Source organism: Oncorhynchus mykiss, chromosome 22 (genome assembly GCF_057628025.1).
Source record: "Oncorhynchus mykiss isolate SJ-2025 chromosome 22, ASM5762802v1, whole genome shotgun sequence".
Lineage (NCBI taxonomy): Eukaryota > Metazoa > Chordata > Actinopteri > Salmoniformes > Salmonidae > Oncorhynchus > Oncorhynchus mykiss.
Window position 1 is genome coordinate 12,778,170 of NC_143043.1, and position 22,606 is coordinate 12,800,775.

General features: G+C 39.5%; 1 protein-coding gene across 4 annotated transcripts in view; it reads right to left on the minus strand.

Moving 5' to 3' along the window:
• The window catches only part of LOC110501376 (tissue factor pathway inhibitor), a 41,729-nt gene extending 24,624 nt beyond the window's left edge, over window positions 1-17,105 (minus strand). For 2 of the 4 annotated variants that reach the window (XM_090215511.1, XM_021578898.3), the window contains exon 1: window positions 16,608-17,105. In XM_090215511.1, the coding sequence (XP_090071637.1) occupies window positions 16,608-16,695 (88 nt within the window). In that variant the 5' untranslated portion in view covers window positions 16,696-17,105. The remainder of the gene's footprint in view (window positions 1-16,607) is intronic. The other 2 variants (XM_021578899.3, XM_090215512.1) reach the window with 1 other exon arrangement.
• Window positions 17,106-22,606: the final 5,501 nt, after the last annotated feature.

Here is a 22,606-nt window from a genome sequence, read left to right on the forward strand (position 1 = left end):
ATGTATAATGTTTTGCTGGTTTGGTTGAAGTATTTGTGGTTAGTGTGTTGAGTTTTGCAAAATAGCCTATAGTTTCAAAGATAGTGCCTACGCAACTGTAATGCCTTCTATTTTGGAATGAGATGTTCGACGAGCAGGTGTCCATATACACTACATGACTAAAAGTATCTTGTTAGCAGTGAACTGAACTGTTTTGGAACTCAGAACTGCATTCAATACTATTCCTTAGATGGATTAACACGACACAACGCCAAGATTAGAGCACATACTTGTTTTTCTATAATAACACATACGCATTGTGAAACTGAACAGAATTCCACAATGAGTACGATTTGCCCAGCTTCAGAACACCAAAATGGAATTGTCATTATTATTTAAAGTACTTCCATCCTTTTCGTGCTCCCATATAAAAAATATGGCAAACACACGCACCCACACACCCACACCTTTAAGAGTACCTCTGCGCTCCATCACAATGTCAGTCTAATTACTGTTACTGAGGTCCCCACAGAGGTGATTAGCAGAATCCAATATGACAATATAGCATGCCCTTTCCCTGCACATTCCTCACCCACTACTCATCCCTTTCAGTTGCTAAATATTGAAAGATATGCTTAAGCAGGTGAAAAGTGTATTTTTTTCAGGGTAGATTCAGATTCCTTTTCTGTTTTGAAGAAACAGAAAACCCTCATCATGACCTACAATATGTTTTTCCGATTAGACTATTCTCCAATAACTAGACAATCTAGCAATAGATGTAAATTTATTCTCTGTGACTATGGTTTCCTTCATCAACACATTTGGACTACTGGGGGCGATGGTGGAGAGACAAACGCAATGAGGGACACAAAAGAGCAGTAAGTGTGACCAGAAGGGCTAAAGGTGTAGGTTCCAAATGGGTTCTGGCATCAGGAGAGAAGCTTTCAAACCAGAGCCACTATCAAGTGGCCAGGCCTTCCATTGTTACTAAAGTGAGAGAGGGATGAAAAAAAAGCATAAAAGCAGGATAAGTTATACGACCTATGAAACAGACTGAAACTAAAGGTTGACTATGCCAAGTCACTAACATAAATGTTGAACTCAAAGAGCTCCTCTTAATGCAAATCCTTTAAAGGCCCAGTGCAGTCAAAAACCTTATTTTTCTGTGCGTTATATATATTTAAAAGTTTGGACACACCTACCTATTCAAGGGTTTTTCTATATGTTTTACTATTTTCTACATTGTAGAATAATAGTGAAGAAAATACAATTATGAAATAACACATATGGAATCATGAAGCAACCCAAAAAAGTGATAAACTAATCAAAAAATGTTTAATATTTTAGATTCTTCAAAGTAGCCAGCCTTTGCCTTGATGACGCTTTGTACACTCTTGGCATTCTCTCAATCAGCTTCACCTGGAATGCTTTTCCAACAGTCTTGAAGGAGTTCCCACATATGCTGAGCACTTACTGGCTGCTTTTCCTTCACTCTGCGGTCCAACTCATCCCAAACCATCTCAAATGGGTTGAGGTTGGGTGATTGTGGAGCCCAGTTCATCTGATGCAGCACTCCATCACTCTCCTTCTTGGTCAAATAGCCCTTACACAGCCTGGAGGTGTGTTGGGTCATTGTCCTGTTGAAATACAAATGATAGTCCCACTAGGTGCAAACCAGATGGGATGGCGTATGCTGTGGTAGCCATGCTGGTTAAGTGTGCCTTGAATTTTAAATCATTCCCAGACAGTGTCACCAGCAAAGGACCCCACACCATCACACATCCTCCATGCTTCACGGTGGGAACCAAACTTGCAGAGATCATCCATTCACCTATTCTGCTTCTCACAAAGACACAGCAGTTGGAACCAGACCAAAGAACAGATTTCCACAGAGACCAGATGATGTCCATTGCTCGTGTTTCTTGGCCAAAGTAAGTTACGATAATGTCCTTTTTGTGTAAGACCGTTTGAAAAGACCGCCTGAAATTTCAGTCTGTTTTGGTAGGATGGAGTTTTGGCTTGCCTGGTGACGTCACCAAGCGTTATATTAGTTCAAAACCTCTCCGCCAACAATAGCTAATTTGCAGTTCTCTTCCACACTCACAGACAACTCCCAGACAGTCCAAGAAAAATTATTGTTTGAGAAATTGCTATTTTTGTTCCTTTTTGACCGTCAGAGTAAGTAAGGTACTTAATTGTTACCCCGAAATGATTTCATTATGAGATCAAACAGCTGCATTGGGCTTTTATCAATTCTTACCCTTGCCCTAATACAGAGTACATTATTGGACATCTACCACTCCCACCCCATAAGGAAACAAATTAAAAGCACGTTACATAGAGGACAACAAATAGCCCGTATTGCTCACTCTGTTCAGATCTCTTGTGAAAGGCAAGTTCCGACTTAGTTCGACCAGGCCTCTTTTCCACACCTTTTGTACACTCTCCGATATCAGTTGTTCTGTATGAGCACTTAGTATATCATTGCGCAACATCTTGCTATGACTTTCCCTACCACGTTACGTGAGAGTTCAGATCGTTTATCTCAAACGTGTTGCAGGCTATACACTTAGCAGAATGTCAGGCTGATTGTATCATGGATACCTCAAAGGCATGTGTCTGAACAGATCTCTCTCTATCCCTGCATCAGAAGAACACTTGACCTGGATCTGCTGTTTTCATGAGAGTTAACTTCTCACAGCGTGGCTTGTTATTCTATACAGGGTGACATTTTAACTACAGAAAAATGTGAAGATGTTGCCAAAAATCTATAGGCCTAATTAGGCAAGTCATTTTCATGAATGTCACAATTATGTATTTTTAATAAAGTGTATGTGTATTGGAAAAGGCTTGAGGGCAGTATGTAAACTGGTCAGTAATGTGCAGTGGGAGATCAGGTAGATCTAGAAAAACATACACATCTTAAAAGCAGCTTGGTCATTGCTCTTTTTGTTTCCAAGTCTTCCAGTAACTCAAGCCACATCTCTCGTGGAGCCAGTATCATGTAAATACCATGGATTTCTGACACACATCCCTATAAAGCATTCGACTTCAGCAATCATTTGTAAGTCAGCCAGGAAGAACATAATCCTATCCACTAACAGATGCTCAGTGAAATCCTGATCAGCTCTAACAGACTCAAATAGCCTACATACACTCCCCCCAAAAGATTCAGTACAAGTACTAATATATCAGTATCAACTCAGACATGCACCAGCCTGAACTGACTCATAGGAAGAGGAATGACACATAGGGGGGCATTAGATGGCTGAACACAGAGCTCTAAGTGACACCTTACAGTCTGTTACTCCTGGCAACTGCTATTGAAAGTGCAATTTGGCCATTTGTTCAGTTAATGTTTAACTCCTAAAATACACACAAACCCATGTCTTAATGATTTTGAAAGACAGCATTGAACTTTATAAGCTATTAATCACATACTGGAAAGTATTGGAAGCCCTTATGAGATACAACCTTTTTTTTTGCTTGACCAACTTTGTATTGAGGGTGAGGGATAGCCTTATAGCTAGTTAGTAAGAAGCTGATGGAAGGAATGGGCCAGGAGCAGGCATTGCTTCCCCAGATTAGGTAGGGCTTGGAGATATGGCCAAAATACCATATTACTGTATTTCTCAAAGTTTTGACAGTGTTTTACAGTATTTTATGTTTTAAATTTGCTTTATGATTGTGCGTGACCCTAGGGTGGCTACACATACACGCTAAGTGATACAATGCTACTTAATATAATGTTTACATACCCTACATAATTCATCTCATATGTATACGTATATACTGTACTCTATTTCATCTACTGCATCTTTATGTAATACATGTATCACTAGCCACTTTAAACTATGCCACTTTGTTTACATACCCTACATTACTCATATGTAGATACTGTACTCGATACCATCTACTGCATCTTTCCTATGCCGCTCTGTACCATCACTCATTCATATATCTTTATGTACATATTCTTTATCCCCTTATACACACAAGTGTAAGGTAGTAGTTTTGGAATTGTTAGGTTAGATTACTCATTGGTTATTACTGCATTGCCGGAACTAGAAGCACAAGCGTTTTGCTACACTCGCATTAACATCTGCTAACCATGTGTATGTGATAAATACATTTGATTTGATTTGTAAGCGTACAATTCTGTTCACTCCAGTTCTGAAACACCCCATAATTCAATTCACAATGATTGTACATCCACTAAGAACATACAAGTGAAGGTAAAAACAAATGTAAATCATTTTGAAATGTTGCTACTAATGCACATGACGGTACTAACACGTATAGTAAAAGGATGTTTTTGTTTATTTAGCTTTAGGAAACATTAGCTAGCGCACACATCACACTTATACATTGGAATTTTCAATTGACCTGATATCGTCAGATGGCTAGCATTCAACATCTGCGGATGCGTTGTCTTATAGCCAATATATGAAATTAAATCATTATTGACTGTAGCTTATATAAAGCATGCGCACGTGCAACAGCTACCGGTGCTTCCATGACTGAAAACACAACCGTGGGATGAACGACTGACAAATTTCCGGACAAGGGCGGGCCATTTAAAATGTATTAATTCTTCCCTCGCCCCTTGCCCTGCAAGTGTCAACTCATCATACGATGATGATACATCATCAGAAGTGTCCACTTAATTTGAGGGCTTCGCGGGAGAGGGTGTGTCTTTTGTGTTTGGAATGCAGCCTGTGTAGCCAACATGTTCATGCTTTGCCAATTCCTCTTTGACTTAGAAGATACTGTTGCACAAACAACAATGATTTAGGCCTACAACAGCACTGGTATCAGGCTTTATTAGCTAGCTATGTTTGCTCTGACTCTGTAGATTTATTAGCTACCTAGCTAGCCATTTAACTAGCAATTAGCATTAGTGGTTAACACGATTTATCTAAAACTAGTTTAGAAAACACAATATACCTGTTTTCAGATGTAAGAAACATAAATAGTATAATATTTATAGCAAAGTGGAAACATCGTTGTCATCAACATTGTTGCATGTGCTGCAATGACCATTGTGGTGGCATATTTCTGCTTTGCCAAATGAGGAGTTAAACTACATATTTTTTAATAATAAGCTTTGCAATAGCCTTTTTGACTTTCAATGATGCACTCTCTAATGAACCATTGAAAAGTACCAACAGAAAAGTACAAAGATCTTTTATAGCCAAGATACACCCCTCTCAACTTACATGACAAACAACAGATACTAGGAACTGTTCAAAGAAATACTTTTTCTTGAGAAAGGAGTATCCCGTAGCCAGATAACATCCGCTATAAATTATCGTTCAGTTTGGTCCCTCAGACGAGGTTCTAATCTCTTTCCTGGTACTTCATAGTACAAAAACACCAACTCATCCAATGGCATATATCAATGATCAACTCTAGATACTCCCATCTCAAGTAAACTCCCTCTTTGACCACACTCCTGGACAAGCTCACTGAGGGGAGTGAGCCTCTAGGTCATACACTATCCCAGGATAAGTGTAAGATCAGAGACGACATACAATGTCCCAATGGGAAAAGGAGGGAGTGACTGGCGCACAGACATTGTGGAGACAAGTAATTGGTTCCCCATTAATCACGCCATCCCTTCACATGGATTACAAATAGGTAAAGACACATTCACATATGAAGACAATGTTCCATTCTGTCCTCTTCCCTTTCTGATATTCTGCATAGCACCAAGGACATGTGAAAGACAAGCCTGACCTCTCCCCTCTCTGGGCCCCAAGTGACTGAGCCCTAGCTGAGGGAAAAGTGCAACTGCCAACACTATAGTCCAAAAGGATACATTCTAATGACAAGTATCTCACATACCATATTATGCAAATAAAGCACCTTAATGATCTATGTTACCCAATTAATTCTGATTGATCCGTCACACCATGTAGACAGAACATGGTCTCGTGGTCAAGCAACAACAAATGCACTCTTTTGAGTGATAAGGGGCAGGGCAAGGTCTGTGAGGAAAGCGGCATGGAGAGAGAGAGAGAGAGAGAACTCAAGTAGAAATGTAAACTATAAAAACAGACGTTACACACGGCATATCACATTTTAACAAACCAAACATTCAAATACTGGTATAGAAGGTAAAGTAAAAACCCAAACCGGTCCGTGCATCAATACCGCTATATAGTAAAATACGGTATACCGCCCAGCCCTACTCCAGATATAGCATCGTAAATTGACAGTGGACAGGACATAGGGATTAACCTGTGGCTGATGCTCCAGCCAAGTACTGTACATTTGTCATTTCAACGCTGTGTCAAGCGTCTCACATACTCCACTGTTTGTCCCTGTGCAGTGCAGAGCCTGTCTGGAAGTGGAGAAAAATAACTTTATATGTGCAATTGAACTGATTCTCAAGAGAAGACCTGCAGCGACGGAAAAGTCTTGCTGAGTATCTGTGTCGCTCTGATGAAGATAAAGCTGAATATGTATGACAATGTTTTACACTGGATATTTCTCTTTTTGTTTCCTCTGGCTGAGGGAATAGAAGTGACGGAAAGTGAAAGTAAATAACAAAAATATAAACGCAACATGCAACAATTTCAAAGACTTTACTGAGTTACAGTTCACATAAGGAAATCAGTCAATTTAAATTAATTCATTAGGCTCTAATCTATGGATTTCACATGACTGGGAATACAGATATACACCTGTTAGTCAAAGATACAGTTACAAGTAAAAGTAAAAGTGTAAGTCATCCAGTAAAATACTACTTGAGTAAAAGTCTACAAATATTTGGTTTAAAATATACTTAAGTATCAAAATTAAAGGTAATTGCTAAAATATACTTCAGCATAATTTAAAATTCCTTATAATGTGCAAACCAGACGGCACCATTTTATTGTTTTTAAAATGTATGGATAGCCAGGGGCACACTGATTCAGACATTATTATTTAGGTCAAGGAGTTCAATCTTGGTTTCATCAGACCAGAGAATCTTGTTTCTCATGGTCTGAGAGTCTTTAGGTGCCTTTGGCAAACTCCAAGCGGACTGTCATGTGCCTTTTACTGAGGCATGACTTCCGTCTGGCCACTCTACCATTAAGGCCTGATTGGTGGAGTGCTACAGAGATATATATATATATATATATATATATATATATATATATATATACACACAGTGCCTTGCGAAAGTATTCGGCCTCCTTGAACTTTGCGACCTTTAGCCACATTTCAGGCTTCAAACATAAAGATATAAAACTGTATTTTTTTGTGAAGAATCAACAACAAGTGGGACACAATCATGAAGTGGAACGACATTTATTGGATATTTCAAACTTTTTTAACAAATCAAAAACTGAAGAATTGGGCGTGCAAAATTATTCAGCCCCCTTAAGTTAATACTTTGCAGTGCCACCTTTTGCTGCGATTACAGCTGTAAGTCGCTTGGGGTATGTCTATCAGTTTTGCACATCGAGAGACTGACATTTTTTCCCATTCCTCCTTGCAAACAGCTCGAGCTCAGTGAGGTTGGATGGAGAGCATTTGTGAACAGCAGTTTTCAGTTCTTTCCACAGATTCTCGATTGGATTCAGGTCTGGACTTTGACTTGGCCATTCTAACACCTGGATATGTTTATTATTGAACCATTCCATTGTAGATTTTGCTTTATGTTTTGATGTTTTGGATCATTGTCTTGTTGGAAGACAAATCTCCGTCCCAGTCTCAGGTCTTTTGCAGACTCCATCAGGTTGTCTTCCAGAATGGTCCTGTATTTGGCTCCATCCATCTTCCCATCAATTTTAACCATTTTCCCTGTCCCTGCTGAAGAAAAGCAGGCCCAAACCATGATGCTGCCACCACCATGTTTGACAGTGGGGATGGTGTGTTCAGCTGTGTTGCTTTTACGCCAAACATAACGTTTTGCATTGTTGCCAAAAAGTTCAATTTTGGTTTCATCTGACCAGAGCACCTTCTTCCACATGTTTGGTGTGTCTCACAGGTGGCTTGTGGCAAACTTTAAACGACACTTTTTATGGATATCTTTAAGAAATGGCTTTCTTCTTGCCACTTCCATAAAGGCCAGATTTGTGCAATATACGACTGATTGTTGTCCTATGGACAGAGTTTCCCACCTCAGCTGTCATCCAGAGTGATCATGGGCCTCTTGGCTGCATCTCTGATCAGTCTTCTCCTTGTATGAGCTGAAAGTTTAGAGGGACGGCCAGGTCTTGGTAGATTTGCAGTGGTCTGATACTCCTTCCATTTCAATATTATCGCTTGCACAGTGCTCCTTGGGATGTTTAAAGCTTGGGAAATCTTTTTGTATCCAAATCCGGCTTTAAACTTCTTCACAACAGTATCTCGGACCTGCCTGGTGTGTTCCTTGTTCTTCATGATGCTCTCTGCGCTTTTGACGGACCTCTGAGACTATCACAGTGCAGGTGCATTTATACGGAGACTTGATTACACACAGGTGGATTGTATTTATCATCATTAGTCATTTAGGTCAACATTGGATCATTCAGAGATCCTCACTGAACTTCTGGAGAGAGTTTGCTGCACTGAAAGTAAAGGGGCTGAATAATTTTGCACGCCCAATTTTTCAGTTTTTGATTTGTTAAAGTTTGAAATATCCAATAAATGTCATTCCACTTCATGATTGTGTCCCACTTGTTGTTGATTCTTCACAAAAAAAGAAAGTTTTATATCTTTATGTTTGAAGCCTGAAATGTGGCAAAAGGTCGCAAAGGTCAAGGGGGCCGAATACTTTCGCAAGGCACTGTATATATATATATATATATACACACATACACACACAATTGCACCAAAATAAATTCAAACCTGTTTTTGCTTTGTCATTATGGGGTATTGTGTGTAGATTGAGGAAAAAAATTGTTTTAATCAATTTTAGAATAAGGTTGTAACGTAACAAAATGTGGGAAAAGTCAAGGGGTCTGAATACTTTCCGAATGCACTGTATAGTATCTGTGGTGGAATTGATTTAGCTGTAAAATGTTTTCACTTTCCGTATAGTACCAGAGCTGGTGTTTAAGACCTAGACCCTTCTTTCACTCTACTGGTTTACTATTCTGATGTCTTCTCAATTTGTATCATTCTGGTTGCAAAAGCATATTACTTAACTGGTGAAATTATTCACCACAAAATGAATCCACCGCAATATAATATACTCATCATGACCATGACACCTGCTGTTAATAACCATCTCATTCCAGTTTGAAATGGTTTTATGAATGCTTATAAATGGCGAGAACATGTGCAGGGGATTTCTATTTTTTACTACTTGCAAGAATGCGATTGCAACAGTAAGTTTTTTTTTAATCATGGGGGAGGGTACTGAAACAGTCTCATGTATACAAGGAGGAAAATTACCTCAATGTTCAATGTACTGAGCCAAGTCAACAGATTTCATGATATAACCACATGCACAAACAGAGCTCCAAGTTCCGCTGCATTAATATTTCAATGTGCCGTTACGAACACCAATCTATTTTTGAAAACAGCTTTAGTAAAACATTCATGACAATAACAACCCTGTTTGGATCAGTTCATATTGCTTGTATGCGAAGGATGCAGATATGCTGCCTTCATAGCTGCCTGGCAGAGAAGACATGTACAATTTTCAATTGACAGCAGGCCAGAAAATTGATTGCTGTACACACTTAGAAAAAAAAGGTGCTCTGTAGAACCATACAGGGTTCTTCAGTTTGTCCCTTAGGGGAACCCTTTTTTTGTGTTGGGTAGAACCCTCTGTGGATTTCTACCAATAACCATTTTATCATCTAAAAGCTTCTTCCTAGAACCATCTATGAACAGTTCCACCAGCCTTATTAGCCTTCGCATTGAATTATTTATGACAAGACATACTTCATAAGGCCTTTCTTTGAGGGCCTAGTTACACCCTAACACAGTGGTGATAGGAAACTCCTGGTTTACAGGCCACATCAGGCCTGCAAATCATATTACGCTGGCTTGCAAAGTGATGCGTAATTCCCATTGGAATCCAGCCAGTTAGAATATCCCAAAAATGGACTTGTTTCTCAGCTGCAACTTGCATTCAAAATGACTGCAAGGGTAAGAAATATTGAATACTGAAACTCTCTCACTCATCTAAACTGAAACAACCATCTCAGTAACGGTTCCAATAAATCAAATTACTACCAGATTGTATTAGTAAAAAAAAAACGGTATGTTATTTATCTTTCTGTAGCATAAAATTAATCAATCAATCAATGTACACGCAAAAACACTATTACAGTAAAACAAAACATTCTGAAAATCTCCCTGCAATAGAGCATACTCAGAAATATTATACAGTTGAAATCAGAAGTTTACATACACCTTAGCCAAATACATTTAAAAACTCAGTTTTTCACAATTCCTGACATTTAATCCTAGTAAAAATTCCCTGTTTTACATCAGTTAGGATCACCACTTAATGTGAAATGTCAGAATAATAGTAGAGAGAATAACACATTTCAGCTTCTATTTCGTTCATCACATTCCCAGTGGGTCAGAAGTTTACATACACTCAATTAGTATTTGGTAGCATTGCCTTTAAATTGTTTAACTTGGCCCAAACGTTTTGGGTAGCCTTCCACAAGCTTCCCACAATAAGTTAGGTGAATTTTGGCCCATTCCTCCTAACAGAGCTGGTGTAACTGAGTCAGGTTTGTAGGCCTTCTTGCTAGCACATGCTTTTTCAGTTCTGCCCACAAATGTTCTATAGGATTGAGATCAGGGCTTTGTGATGGCCACTCCAATACCTTGACATTGTTGTCCTTAAGCCATTTTGCCACAACTTTGGAAGTATGCTTGGGGTCACTGTCCATTTGGAAGACAAATTTGCAACCAAGCTTTAAACTTCCTGACGGATGTCTTGAGGTGTTGCTTCAATATATCCACATAATTTCCCTCCTCATGATACCACCTATTTTATGAAGTGCACCAGTCCCTCCTGCAGCAAAGCAACCCCACAACATGATGCTGCCATCCCCATGTTTCACGGTTGGGATGGTGTTCTTCGGCTTGCAGGCCTCCCCCTTTTTCCTCCAAACATAACGATGGTCATTATCGCCAAACAGTTCTATTTTTGTTTCATCATACCAGAGAACATTTCCCCAAAAAGTGTGATCTTTGTCCCCATGTGCAGTTGCAAACCATAGCCTGGCTTTTTTATGGTAGTTTTGGAGCAGTGGCTTCTACATTGCTGAGAGGCCTTTCAGGTTATGTTGATATAGGACTCATTTTACTGTGGATATAGATACTTTTGTATCTGTTTCCTCCAACATCTTCACAAGGTCCTTTGCTGTTGTTCTGGGATTGATTTGCACTTTTCGCACCAAAGTACGTTCATCTCTAAGAGACAGCACGCGTCTTCTTCGTGAGCGGTATGACGGCTGCGTGGTCCTATGGTGTTTATACTCGCATACTATTGTTTGTACAGATGAACGTAGTACCTTCAGGCATTTGGTAATTGCTCCCAAGGATGAACCAACCAGGTCTTGGCTGATTTATTTTGATTTTCCCTTGATGTCAAGCAATGAGGCACTGAGTTTGAAGGTAGGCCTTGAAATACCTCCACAGATACACCTCCAATTGACTCAAATGATGTCACTTAGCCTATCAGGAGCTTCTAAAGCCATTACATTTTCTGGAATTTTCCAAGCTGTTTAAAAGGCACAGTCAACTTAGTGTATGTAAACTTCTGACCCACTGGAATTGTGATACAGTGAATTATAAGTGAAATAATCTGTCTGTAAATAATTGTTGGAAAAATTACTTGTGTCATGCACCAAGTTTGATGTCCTAAACTAGTTTGTTAACAAGAAATCTGTGGAGTGGTTGAAAAATAATGACTCCAACCTAAGTGTATGTAAACTTCCGACTTCAACTGTATATGGTCCTATGTAGAATCCTTCTTGCCTTCCAAAGAATCATCAAAATATCCCTTTCTTCCAAAAAAGTTTAAGATGTTAAAGGTTCTAAGTAGAACCCTTTACCTTACAAGAACCCTTGTCTCCCAAAAAGGGTTCTTCAGATCAAAATGGTTTTTGGTTGAACCCTATCTCTCTGCAAAAGAGCCCTTTTGGAACCCTTTTTTCTAAAGAGTGGAGTTAAGCAGGTCTGAAATGTTTACCAGATGGCTTACGGACAAAACCCAAGAAGCATGCTGCAGCTTAAATTGCCTGCAGGTGAGATTTATGGTCAATTGAAATGGACGCTGTCCCATAAAAATAGAAAATTGGGGCCGAACACTGACTGAGTGTTGAAATCCTAACACATTTTCACTGGTAGAACCACCCCAAAAAGTTGCTCTTTTACAGATCTCCTGGAAAAATATGTGATCTAGCAACAGTAGCCTATCTCAAACTTACAACAATACACTATAACAGAGTTACAGTAGACGTTACTGAAGTCAAACTGCTATGGAATTCCCCTTTGCATATGGCCTGGGGTTTTAGCATAACGAACCACATCAAACACTGAGTGAACAGCTAATTAAATTTCCCCTCAAATTAATGAGAGTGAGATTGTTTATGCTTTTCGCCCGCACCAGACAATTGAAGGGGCCTTAAAGGGATTGTGTGAGATTTTGTCTACTTACCCAGAGTCAGATGAATTCATGGATATCATTCTTATGTTGTTGTGTCCAGTATGAAAAAAGTTAGGTCGTTTCAATGAGTTCATCTGACTGTTTTTTTCTCTATTTAACTAGGCAAGTCAGTTTTCGTTACTAGTCCAATACTCTAACCACTAGGCTACCTGCCGCCCCTGTGGGTAAGTAGATAAAAAGGCTTAATTGCCAAAATATCGCACTATCGCGGATCCATTTCACTGTTGGTACTACTGTTGAATTTATAAAAGGTTACAATACTCTATGACTGTTTTTCCTCTAATTCACCCAAATGATATGCAATTAGCAAATGACAACATTCTTCTATAAGCAAACCATTTTTGTAGAGTGCAGATAGCAAACACTGCTTATTAGCATTCAACCATATTGTATATTCTAAGGTCATGGTTGTGATATACAGGCCAAATAATTGTTGTATGTGTGCGTTTGTGTAAATCATAAAAAATGGATTATCAAACTTGTACAATGTGAGGTGCCATAAAAAGGTGAGCATGCAAACAGGCAAACTTGTTAAAGACCAATCTTAATGAACACAACACATTTTCCAGTGTTAAATCAACACTGAGTGTTAAATTCATATTGAAAATGTGGACTTGTATAAACTAGTCTTTCTGATTCCCATGTAAAATAGCCTTTTCAGTGACTAAAATATTTTTGGAGGACAGAAATTCTAAAAATGTGAGTTATTTTGGTCTCATGGCTAACTATCAGGAAGTTTGAAAAGACAGGCTGAGTGGGAGCTTATATTCATGAACTTGCCTTGACTGACAGCTCATTGAAATGCCCATGTCAAGAAACTTGGATGCAGTGTTACAGTAAAATCATCTCAAACACATATGGTGATACGCAAAGCAATGCAAACAACAAAAATGCCTCAATGACGTACAACTTTTTAATACATGTCTCTTGAGCTGCAGAGTTTTGAATGACCCCCCCCCCCCCCCCACCTTTTCGGAGGCAGGTGGTCCAAAATAGTTGAGGGTTGTCTAACTTTTGTGTGTATTTTTTTTGCGTTGGGGAGGGTTGTGTGTTTTTTTTTTATTGGTCACAAGGGAGAGTAGTGTGTTTTTTCCCAGGTTTACATTCACCATTTTGCAGGTTTTACTGTATAATTTCTTCCATCCTAGACAAATTTCCTTATCTGCTTATGCGCAACGTTTTTCCGCATGCTAACTATGCCTAGTCAATACAGTCTACCAGTCTAACTGTCTATCCTGCCCTTTAGCCACCATTCATAATGGAAAAGTGGTGGATGGATCGTTTTTCCAGATCTGCAATATGCTAACTAGCAATTATACCACACATAAAATCATCCAAAGCTGCACCAATTTTCAATATAAGCGGAGAGGCCATGGTACGTCTTTGCGAATGAAAGAACAGTGAAGACATGAGACATGCAGCTCAAAAAAACTCCCCTATTGATGTTGTTTATGGACAATACAAGTATCCTACCTGGACTATCCTCCAACACCACATTGCAAAAAATAATTGCATTATTGTTTCAAATTAGTCCAAAATTCTACTCTACACTGCAGTGAACATGGCATTGAAAATGTAATTAGAATAACAGCAACAAAGGCCTGTGATTTGAATATTTAATTAAAATTTGGATCAGTTGAATGTCTACTCTTGACAGTTTACAAGGTATAGAAAGACATAGTAGCAGGCCAGTCTCGCTGTATTTTAATTGCTGATACTGAGATGCACTGTCTGTTGCGGATCATCATTCTCCCAAGTTGTCCCAATAATGTGGCCATACCACAGGAGGCTGCTGAGGGGAGGACAGCGCATAATAATGGCTGGGATGGAGTGAAATGAATGGTATCAAACACATGGAAAATATGTATTTGATGTGTTCGATACCATTCCATTGACTCCGTTCCAGCCATTACTATTAGCCCAACCTCCCCAATTAAGGTGTCACCTGCCGCCTGTGGACCAAATATGTTCCCAGCAGGCCCAGTTATTCAGGAAAGCTTAACGCATGCTCTGCCTCCTCTCCAATCCGAGTGGCTATTTCTTGAGCACCTAGAACCCATAATGCTTCAATAGCCTAAATATTTGTAATTTCAATTTTTAAAATGTATTACCTTTTATGTGGCATAAACACAACCATTCACAATTTTTTAAGCTGATGAGGTTACTCTCCTGTAGGCTACCTGCGCACGTTTGTCCAAAATATAATTCCAGCAACCAAACTGTGCAGATTGCGGTGTTGAAAGTGAAAACCATGATGTAATTTGTCAGTAAGCTTTGCTTATTGGTTGTTGACCAGAAACCTGTTGGTGGCAGATGTGTTGCATATCCTGTATTTTATATCATTATACAGTAGCGTCCACAATTTTGAAAATCTGATTTCTACCTAGCTGATCATTTTCTGCAGCCGGGTCTGATCGTAGTGTAGGTCTAATGAATCATGAAGGGTAAATTAGTTCTGGTGATCGGCAAACCCTGGCCTCAACCCTGTTCCTGATACCGCACAGCAGCAAACCAGCCAGCCTTAGTCCAGAGCTTCCGAACCGTCTTCACCACTCTCAGCATCCCCCATTCCAAGTCAATACAGGGGGCCACCAGGCAGTCAGTGGGTAGGCATGTCAAGAGCTGTGAACAGCCAAGAACCAACAAACACCACAAAGGACCCGCTAGAGGCCCTCATCCAAATCTGCAACGAAATGATCAGACCTACCCAGCAGAGTGCTATTCAAGTGCTAATTTTCACATTTACATTTTGGTAATTTAGCAGACGCTCTTATCCAGAGTGACTTACAGCATTAAACTAAAGAAGATAAACAAGAACATATCACAGTCATAGCCAGAAAGAATGTTATGGTACCGTTACTGAGGATGTTGTTGAAGTTAAGCGGGCAACTTGAAAGTTTATTATGGTAATAGAAAATAAAAAAATATTGTATTCTAATTAAACTGTTACAAAATATGGTAATTGTACTTTAGGCCAGTGAAATACAAGTTACAAAATCGCTATTGACATACCTTAATCAAATACATGCCTGCACTATAAATCTAACCACCGTGCTTCCAGTAATGCAGTGTAAATTCTGGAAATACAGTTTGTTGCTGTAGTCAGGTGTTACAGTACTATGCTGTAAATGTGTAAAGACGAATCTGTATTTTAGTTTTAAAAAATGCTCAACTTAATTGAGTGACCAGCCATATTCCTGGTGAGTGCACATATTCACTCTTGATCATTGTTGGGTCAGTGCCACTTGACAGTTTGTTTTCAGAGAATAATTTCCTCCTCCAGGTTAGATGAACATCATATTGTATTTGTGTCTCCCCTTCTCGTGGGCCTATTATATGGATCAGATAACGCCGTTTTTATTGATCTGTTTGTCAGTGTCAGCAGAGTAAGCTAAAATAACATTTTGTCGGATTAAAAAAGTGTAGCAGAATTGCATGAAATGTGTTTATAAAAGGCAACATTTTACCCGTGCATAGAAATAATACATTTATCTAGCATAGGCCCAAAGTCTACGCGCTCAGCCATGCTTTCAAGTGACTGAGTTATATTATTAGCCTAAATTATAATTAACTATCTAATCCACAGTACTCATCAGATTAGAAATAGTATGCTATTTTAGACAAGTATGCAAATGCGATACAAGGAACGCTTTATTACAGGTGCATGTTTTATCAAACTCACGCGCCGCCTATGCGGTGCACAAACCCAATAACCCTTATGATTAACTATTAACAATGATGAAGGTACATTATTTGCAACAACATAACCGAACTAAAACGTGAATGTAGCATAACTCAGGTTTTCTGTTTATCAATTGTGGGGATAGCACGCGCAATCAGGTGATATTGAATTTGCGAAATCCAAATTACGCACGGGCTTCTTGACACATGAAGTCTATTCGGGAGAAATGTTGTAAAACGTATATCTTGAAACAACTAAACAACTGTAGATCGTTGCATGGGCACACAATTGAGAAAATGATTAATAAATAAGTAAAAATACGTATCTTACCTATTTCAGAGCCCGATTCACAAGATCCCAAATAAGCGAAATGAACTAAAACAATGCATGAAATCAACCAGCTACTCATTGCAGCCATATCAGCGTTCGGAGAGTAGACTACAGTAAAGTTGTGGTGTGAAAACTTAATTAACTTTTCTTCAAGAGACTGACGGTAGTAGCAGTTCACCCATGCACTTCCGGTTGATAATAGACTATTGGCTATATGTACTCACCTTGATAGTGAGCTGAACACAAATTCTTAAAACTGTTTATATTCATATTTTCGAAATTAAAATATATGACTCAATTTCTGGTATTATTATCATCACTGTTGTTATTCACTCCTACTGTATTGATGATAGTGCGGTGTTGAATTTGTGTATGAATGTTAACCTACACTTCAGGTAATATAAATAGCTAGGAAAACATTTACAGGAATAAATTGTATTCATACTGTGACGCCCGCCGTTTGGTGCGACGCAAACTCGGTGGAGAGCGTGGTGAAATGGAGAAGACAGTAACTGTGTTCGAATACCCATACTAACAGACCATATACTACATACTGTTAGTTCATTTTAGTATTCTGTAAACGAATGGTATCGTTTCAGTTGAGCGTATTAGAGCTTTGCCTGTCTACCGAAAGTTGATGCTCTTGCTAGCTTGTTAGCATAACAAATGACTAGCTAAACATTTTTTGATTTTGGGTGTGTTTGTAAATTCAATCTGGACTGCCAGAGTGCGCTCTGGGGGATCTTAAATACAGAGCACTGCATGTTTCTCGGAGCATCTGAACGCACACTAGATGCTCTGGCAGAGGGGTAGGGTTGATCCGAGCTTTCAAAAGCAGTCAAGCACCAAAGCTAACTGGCTAACGTTGGCTAGCTACTTCCAGACACAGATGAGAGAACACCTCACTCTGACCATTTTACTCGCCCTAGCAGAGGTGGTTAGGCTGTTTTCATGTTATCAAGGGCATTGGTGAATGTAACTGTGCTGTTGGCAACAATTTAACTATGTTTTTTTTTTTACAGACAAACAGCCATATGCAACAGGTGGTGAGCATTGGTAAATTCATCAGTTAGTTATTCAGAGTGAGAGTGCTCTGAAATCGGAGTAGATAGCCAGAGCTAACAATGTTAATTGAAAAGTATAACAGCTTAGCTAAGAATGATGTGAATAATCAAGTCAATAAACGTTGGGTAGTTAGTTAGATAGCAGATAGTTAATATACTGCCTGGCAAGTTCGATTTAGTAGTAGCCAACTAATGTTAGGTAACTAGCTAACATACTGGTACATACTGCTGTAATGCTTTGTGGTTTGTAAGGATAGCGTAGCCAACAAATTGTCAGCCAACATAACGTGAAATGTAACTTATTTGAAAAGTCATTACTTTATTACTGTACATTGCTCAACATTAGCTTAACATTTGTCATAATTAGTTCAAGCAATGAATTTGTATCCGCTCTCGTTGGACCTGGGCATACTCGTTGGACTTGCATATTTTCGGCCATTTTCTTCAAATCTGAAAATGTTGTGAAGCCACCCCAATTTTCTGAAGAATTGCATTATGGGCCCTAAAACCACATAAATAGTGTCCACTGCATGTATACTTTGTATTTTGGCGAATTTAGTACGACATCTGGGAATTTTTGACATACTAACCATATCCATACTATGACCAATAAGCATACTATATACTCAATTCACATCACAAATAGTATGGTTAGTGTGGTCAGTATGAGTATTCGAACACAGCTACAGTCTGACCTGCTAAGTTTTGATGCAGAGTCTTTGCCCGACAAGGTCAAGTTAGGCTGTGTTAAATACCCTCCTGTGAGAGTTTTTTTGTTCCTGAAATACTTTGATGTTTTAAGTGCCAAGCTTATGGTCATGTTGCGGTGTATAGGAGTGAAGAGACGAAGGAATGTGTAGTATCAGTGGAGAAAGTTGCGTGTGTCTGGTGAGAGAAAGGCAGGTTGGGGTTGCCAGGGTCAGAGTAGTACCAAAAGTGTAATATGCTGAAGCAGTTAACCCTCCTGTTATGTTGTGAGTCAGTTTTACCCATTTCCACTTTTGAGTTGTCTAAAATTCTAGTTAACCTCTCTTTTTCTCCATGAAATTAAATAACTTTTCCTCATTTAGGGTCATGAATCTAACTTTAAAATGTGGACCCACTGATGTGTTGTGTTGTGGAATGTCTGTGCAGATTTTGTATACAAATATGATGATGTAGGTCATTTTGACCCGGAGGCTTTCATGTGTATCGATATTTGCACAGGTCCAAAATAAACAAGGGTCTTTGACGTATTTTTAGCTTTGACTGGTCCTGATTGCACTTTTCTAATTATGTTTGGGTGAAAAGGAGTTTCCCAAGCTTCTCCTTCTCAGTGCAAGAGCAGCAGATCTCTGACAGACAGTCAAAAATGAGCTCCAAAAGATTTTCAGTCAATGAAGACTTATCACAAATTCTGGACTGTGACAGTGAAATAGGAGAAGAGGTTTCAGAGATCGAGGACAATGCTGTTGATGATCCAGATTGTGAATCTTTCTTTGGTGAAGAGGATTCAGAGGAGGGGTCTTCCATACCATCCCGTCCATCAGAAGAGAGGACATGGAAGTCTAAAGATGGTACTATAGAATGGACACAACGAAGTCAAGGTAGACTGTCAGCTTCCAATGTAATCAAAATTGTTCCAGGGCCTACACGACTCCCCCCCCCCCCCGCCAAGACAGTAAAACCAGCATCACTTGTGTAGAATGCAACAAATACATCTGCAGAAAGCACACACGTACATTGTGTTCAACATGTGGAGAAATAGACTGATGGGATAATTTTGACAAATGGGGTCAAATCACACCTAAGTGTTAATGTTACTGGGAAGTACCAGAAATGCCTATTGGGGAAAGAAAATGCTTGTTTGTGAGAAACATGTTTAACATAGTTCTTAAATATTGAGTTTTTTCAATCAAATGTTCTTGTAATTCTTCTTTCTGAAAGGTCTGACAAAACAAAGTTGTCTGTTTTTATTTGATTCTTTGACTGTCTTGAGTGTGTTTAAACTGTGCGGGTCAAGCTGACCCATACCACAATGGACGTAATGTTTTTTCTTCAAAGCACAAGGGTTAAGAGAGTGATAGAGGAAGATGGGTACAGGGTGAGTGATCCTCAGAGGATTCCTGTAAGTAGGCAGAGACCAATAGAGAGGCATGGGAATAATACAGTGGGTATAGAAAGTCACCACACCCTTTCAAAATGTTCACCTTTTGTTGCCTTACAGCCTGAAATTAAAACACATACAATTGGATTTATTTACACACAGTAACCCACAATATCCAAGTATAAAAATGTAGAAATAAACCTTAATTATTTTTCTAAGTATAACAGTAATATACCCTATTTGGATAAGTGAACATCCCCCTTAGAATTGCAATTACAAACTTGCTGAGGTGTAACCAACCACCTTCCAGATCACAAATCAAGCTAATTGGCTTCCATCTGTGATCAATTGTAGCGACTTTGATTAGTTCAGAGTAAAAGCAGTTCATAGAGGGCTCCACTGCTTAGTAGTGCAATTTATAGCAAAGAATCCACTATGGAAAGGTACTTTCAAAAGATCTATGAGATAAAGTTGTGGAAAGGTACAAGTCGGGATGGATATAAAAATAATTCAAAGGCTTTGTCTATCCCTCGGAGCACAGTTAAGACCGTTATTAAGAAGTGGAAGGCGTATGGCACCACCCAGACCTTGCATTGATCAGGCCGTCCCTCCAAACTGGATGAACGGGCCAAAGAACACCATGCCTACACCTGGCAAGGAGGAGACTGATCAGAGTGGCTACCAAGAAGCCAATGGCGGCTTTGAAGGAGCTTCAGGTCTTTATGGCAAAGACTGGTCAATGTGTGCATATGAACACAATATCACAAGCGCTCCACAAATCTGGCCTCTACGGGAGGGTGGCAAGAAAAAAAGCCACATAAAGTCTCATTTGAGCTTTGCCAAAAAGCACATAGAAGATTCTGAGGCCAAGTGGCAAAAGGTGCTGTGGTCAGATGAGAGTAAAAATGTAACTTTTTGGCCTGAACTCGATATGTTTGTATTGAACGCAATACATCTTTCGACCCAAAGAACACCATGCCTACAGAAGAGCACTGTAGTGTGGGGGTGTTAATCTTCAGGAGGGACGGGAGCACTTGTCAGGATAGAAGGGAAAATGGACAGTGCCATTTACTGACAGATTCTTGAGGAGAACCTGCAACCCTCTGCCTGGGAAGATGGTTCACATTTCAACATAACAATGACCCAAAGCACACCGCCACAGCAACCGTAACATGGCTGAAGAACATGAAGGTGAATGTCCTTGAGTGGCCTAGTCAGAGCCCCGACCTAAATTCCATAGAGAATCCGTGGAATGACTTGAAGAGTGCAGTTCATGATCAGTCACCATGAAATTTGACTGAGCTTGACCAATTCTGCAAGGAATAATGGGAAAATATTGCACAGTCTAGGTATGCAAAGTTAGTAGAGATGTATTCAAAGAGACTCGTGGCTGTAATTCAAGCAAAAGGTAGTAACACCAGGTATTAACTCAGTGGGGTGTTCACTTACCCAAATATGTTATTTTTCTGTTTTTAGGGTTTTTTCACTTGGATATTGTAGGTTACTGTGTAAATAAAGCTGGGAAAGTCAGATTTGATGTGTTTTCATTATCATTAACATTGTATTATTTAAAGGTCATGAACAGTCAAAATCATGTTTTTCATTAAATTGGATTAAAGTATGATGACCAAAGTATGAAAAATTACTAGCTTCATAAAGATACTGGTCCCCTCCCCCATGTGAAATCACCCTAACTCTCAATTTAATACACCAATGGTAACATGTTATTCTCTTACCTAATTTAAATAAGTACCGCCTTGTAACCCACATTGGAGAAGGCGTGTTTGCAGGGGGGCGTGGTTTATATAGCTAGATAGCTACTCTGCTGGTGCCAAAATTTTATTGCTGGGTGTCAGAAAATATCATTAATGGGCCTCCCGAGTGGTGAAGCGGTCTAAGGCACTGCATCGCAGTGCTAGAGGCATTACTACATTATTCCCGGGCTGTGCCATAACTGGCCGTGGCCTGGAGTCCCATAAGACGGTGCACAATTGGCCCAGCATCGTCTGGGTTAGGGGAGGGTTTGGCGGGTGGGGCTTTACTTGGCTTATCGCGCTATAGTGACTCCTTGTGGTGGGCCAGGTGCCTGTAGGCTGGTCCCCATCGCTAGTTGAACAGTGTTTCCTCCGACACATTGGTGTGGTTGGCTTCCGGGTTAGGTGCGTCATGTTTCGGAGGACGCATGACTTCACCTTTGCATCTCCTGAGCCCGTTGGGAGTTGCAGTGATGAGACAAGATCGAAAAAGGGGGTAAAATACAAATCAAAAATAAGAACATTGAATTAAATGTTTACCCTAGTCATCAATGGCAAAGATACTTTTATGTTTCCCTTTTAATCTGTGTCTGGTGTTAACTATATAGTTACTGGCCAGCTAGGTTTTCAGCCAGCATGGAACAAAAGGGGGGCGGGTCATTCAAAACTCAGACACATTTGTCACGTCAACACATCTGTCAGTGCTGCTGTGAACCACATCAGAAGGATCATTCAATGTTGTTCGAGTTGATTTTTATATTACCAAATTAGCTTGAGATGGATTTTCCTGCAGCCCTACATACAAGTTTCTTGACATAGGAGTTTCGAAGAGCTGTCAGTCAAGGCAACCTCATGAATATAAGCCTCCTGCCCACTCAGCCTGTCTTTTCAAACTTCCTGGTAGTTAGCTATGAGAGAAAAAGTACTGTTCAGAATGACCGTTCAGGCCCTTTAACACATCACAGTTGTAACCTTTCATATTTGGCCTTCTTTGGCAACCAAATGAAATTCTCTCTCCATAATTTGGGATGTGATGAACAGTTGCAAGATATCCCACCAAGCAGAGTGTAGTTGAAAAAATTCTGTCTGTTTGGT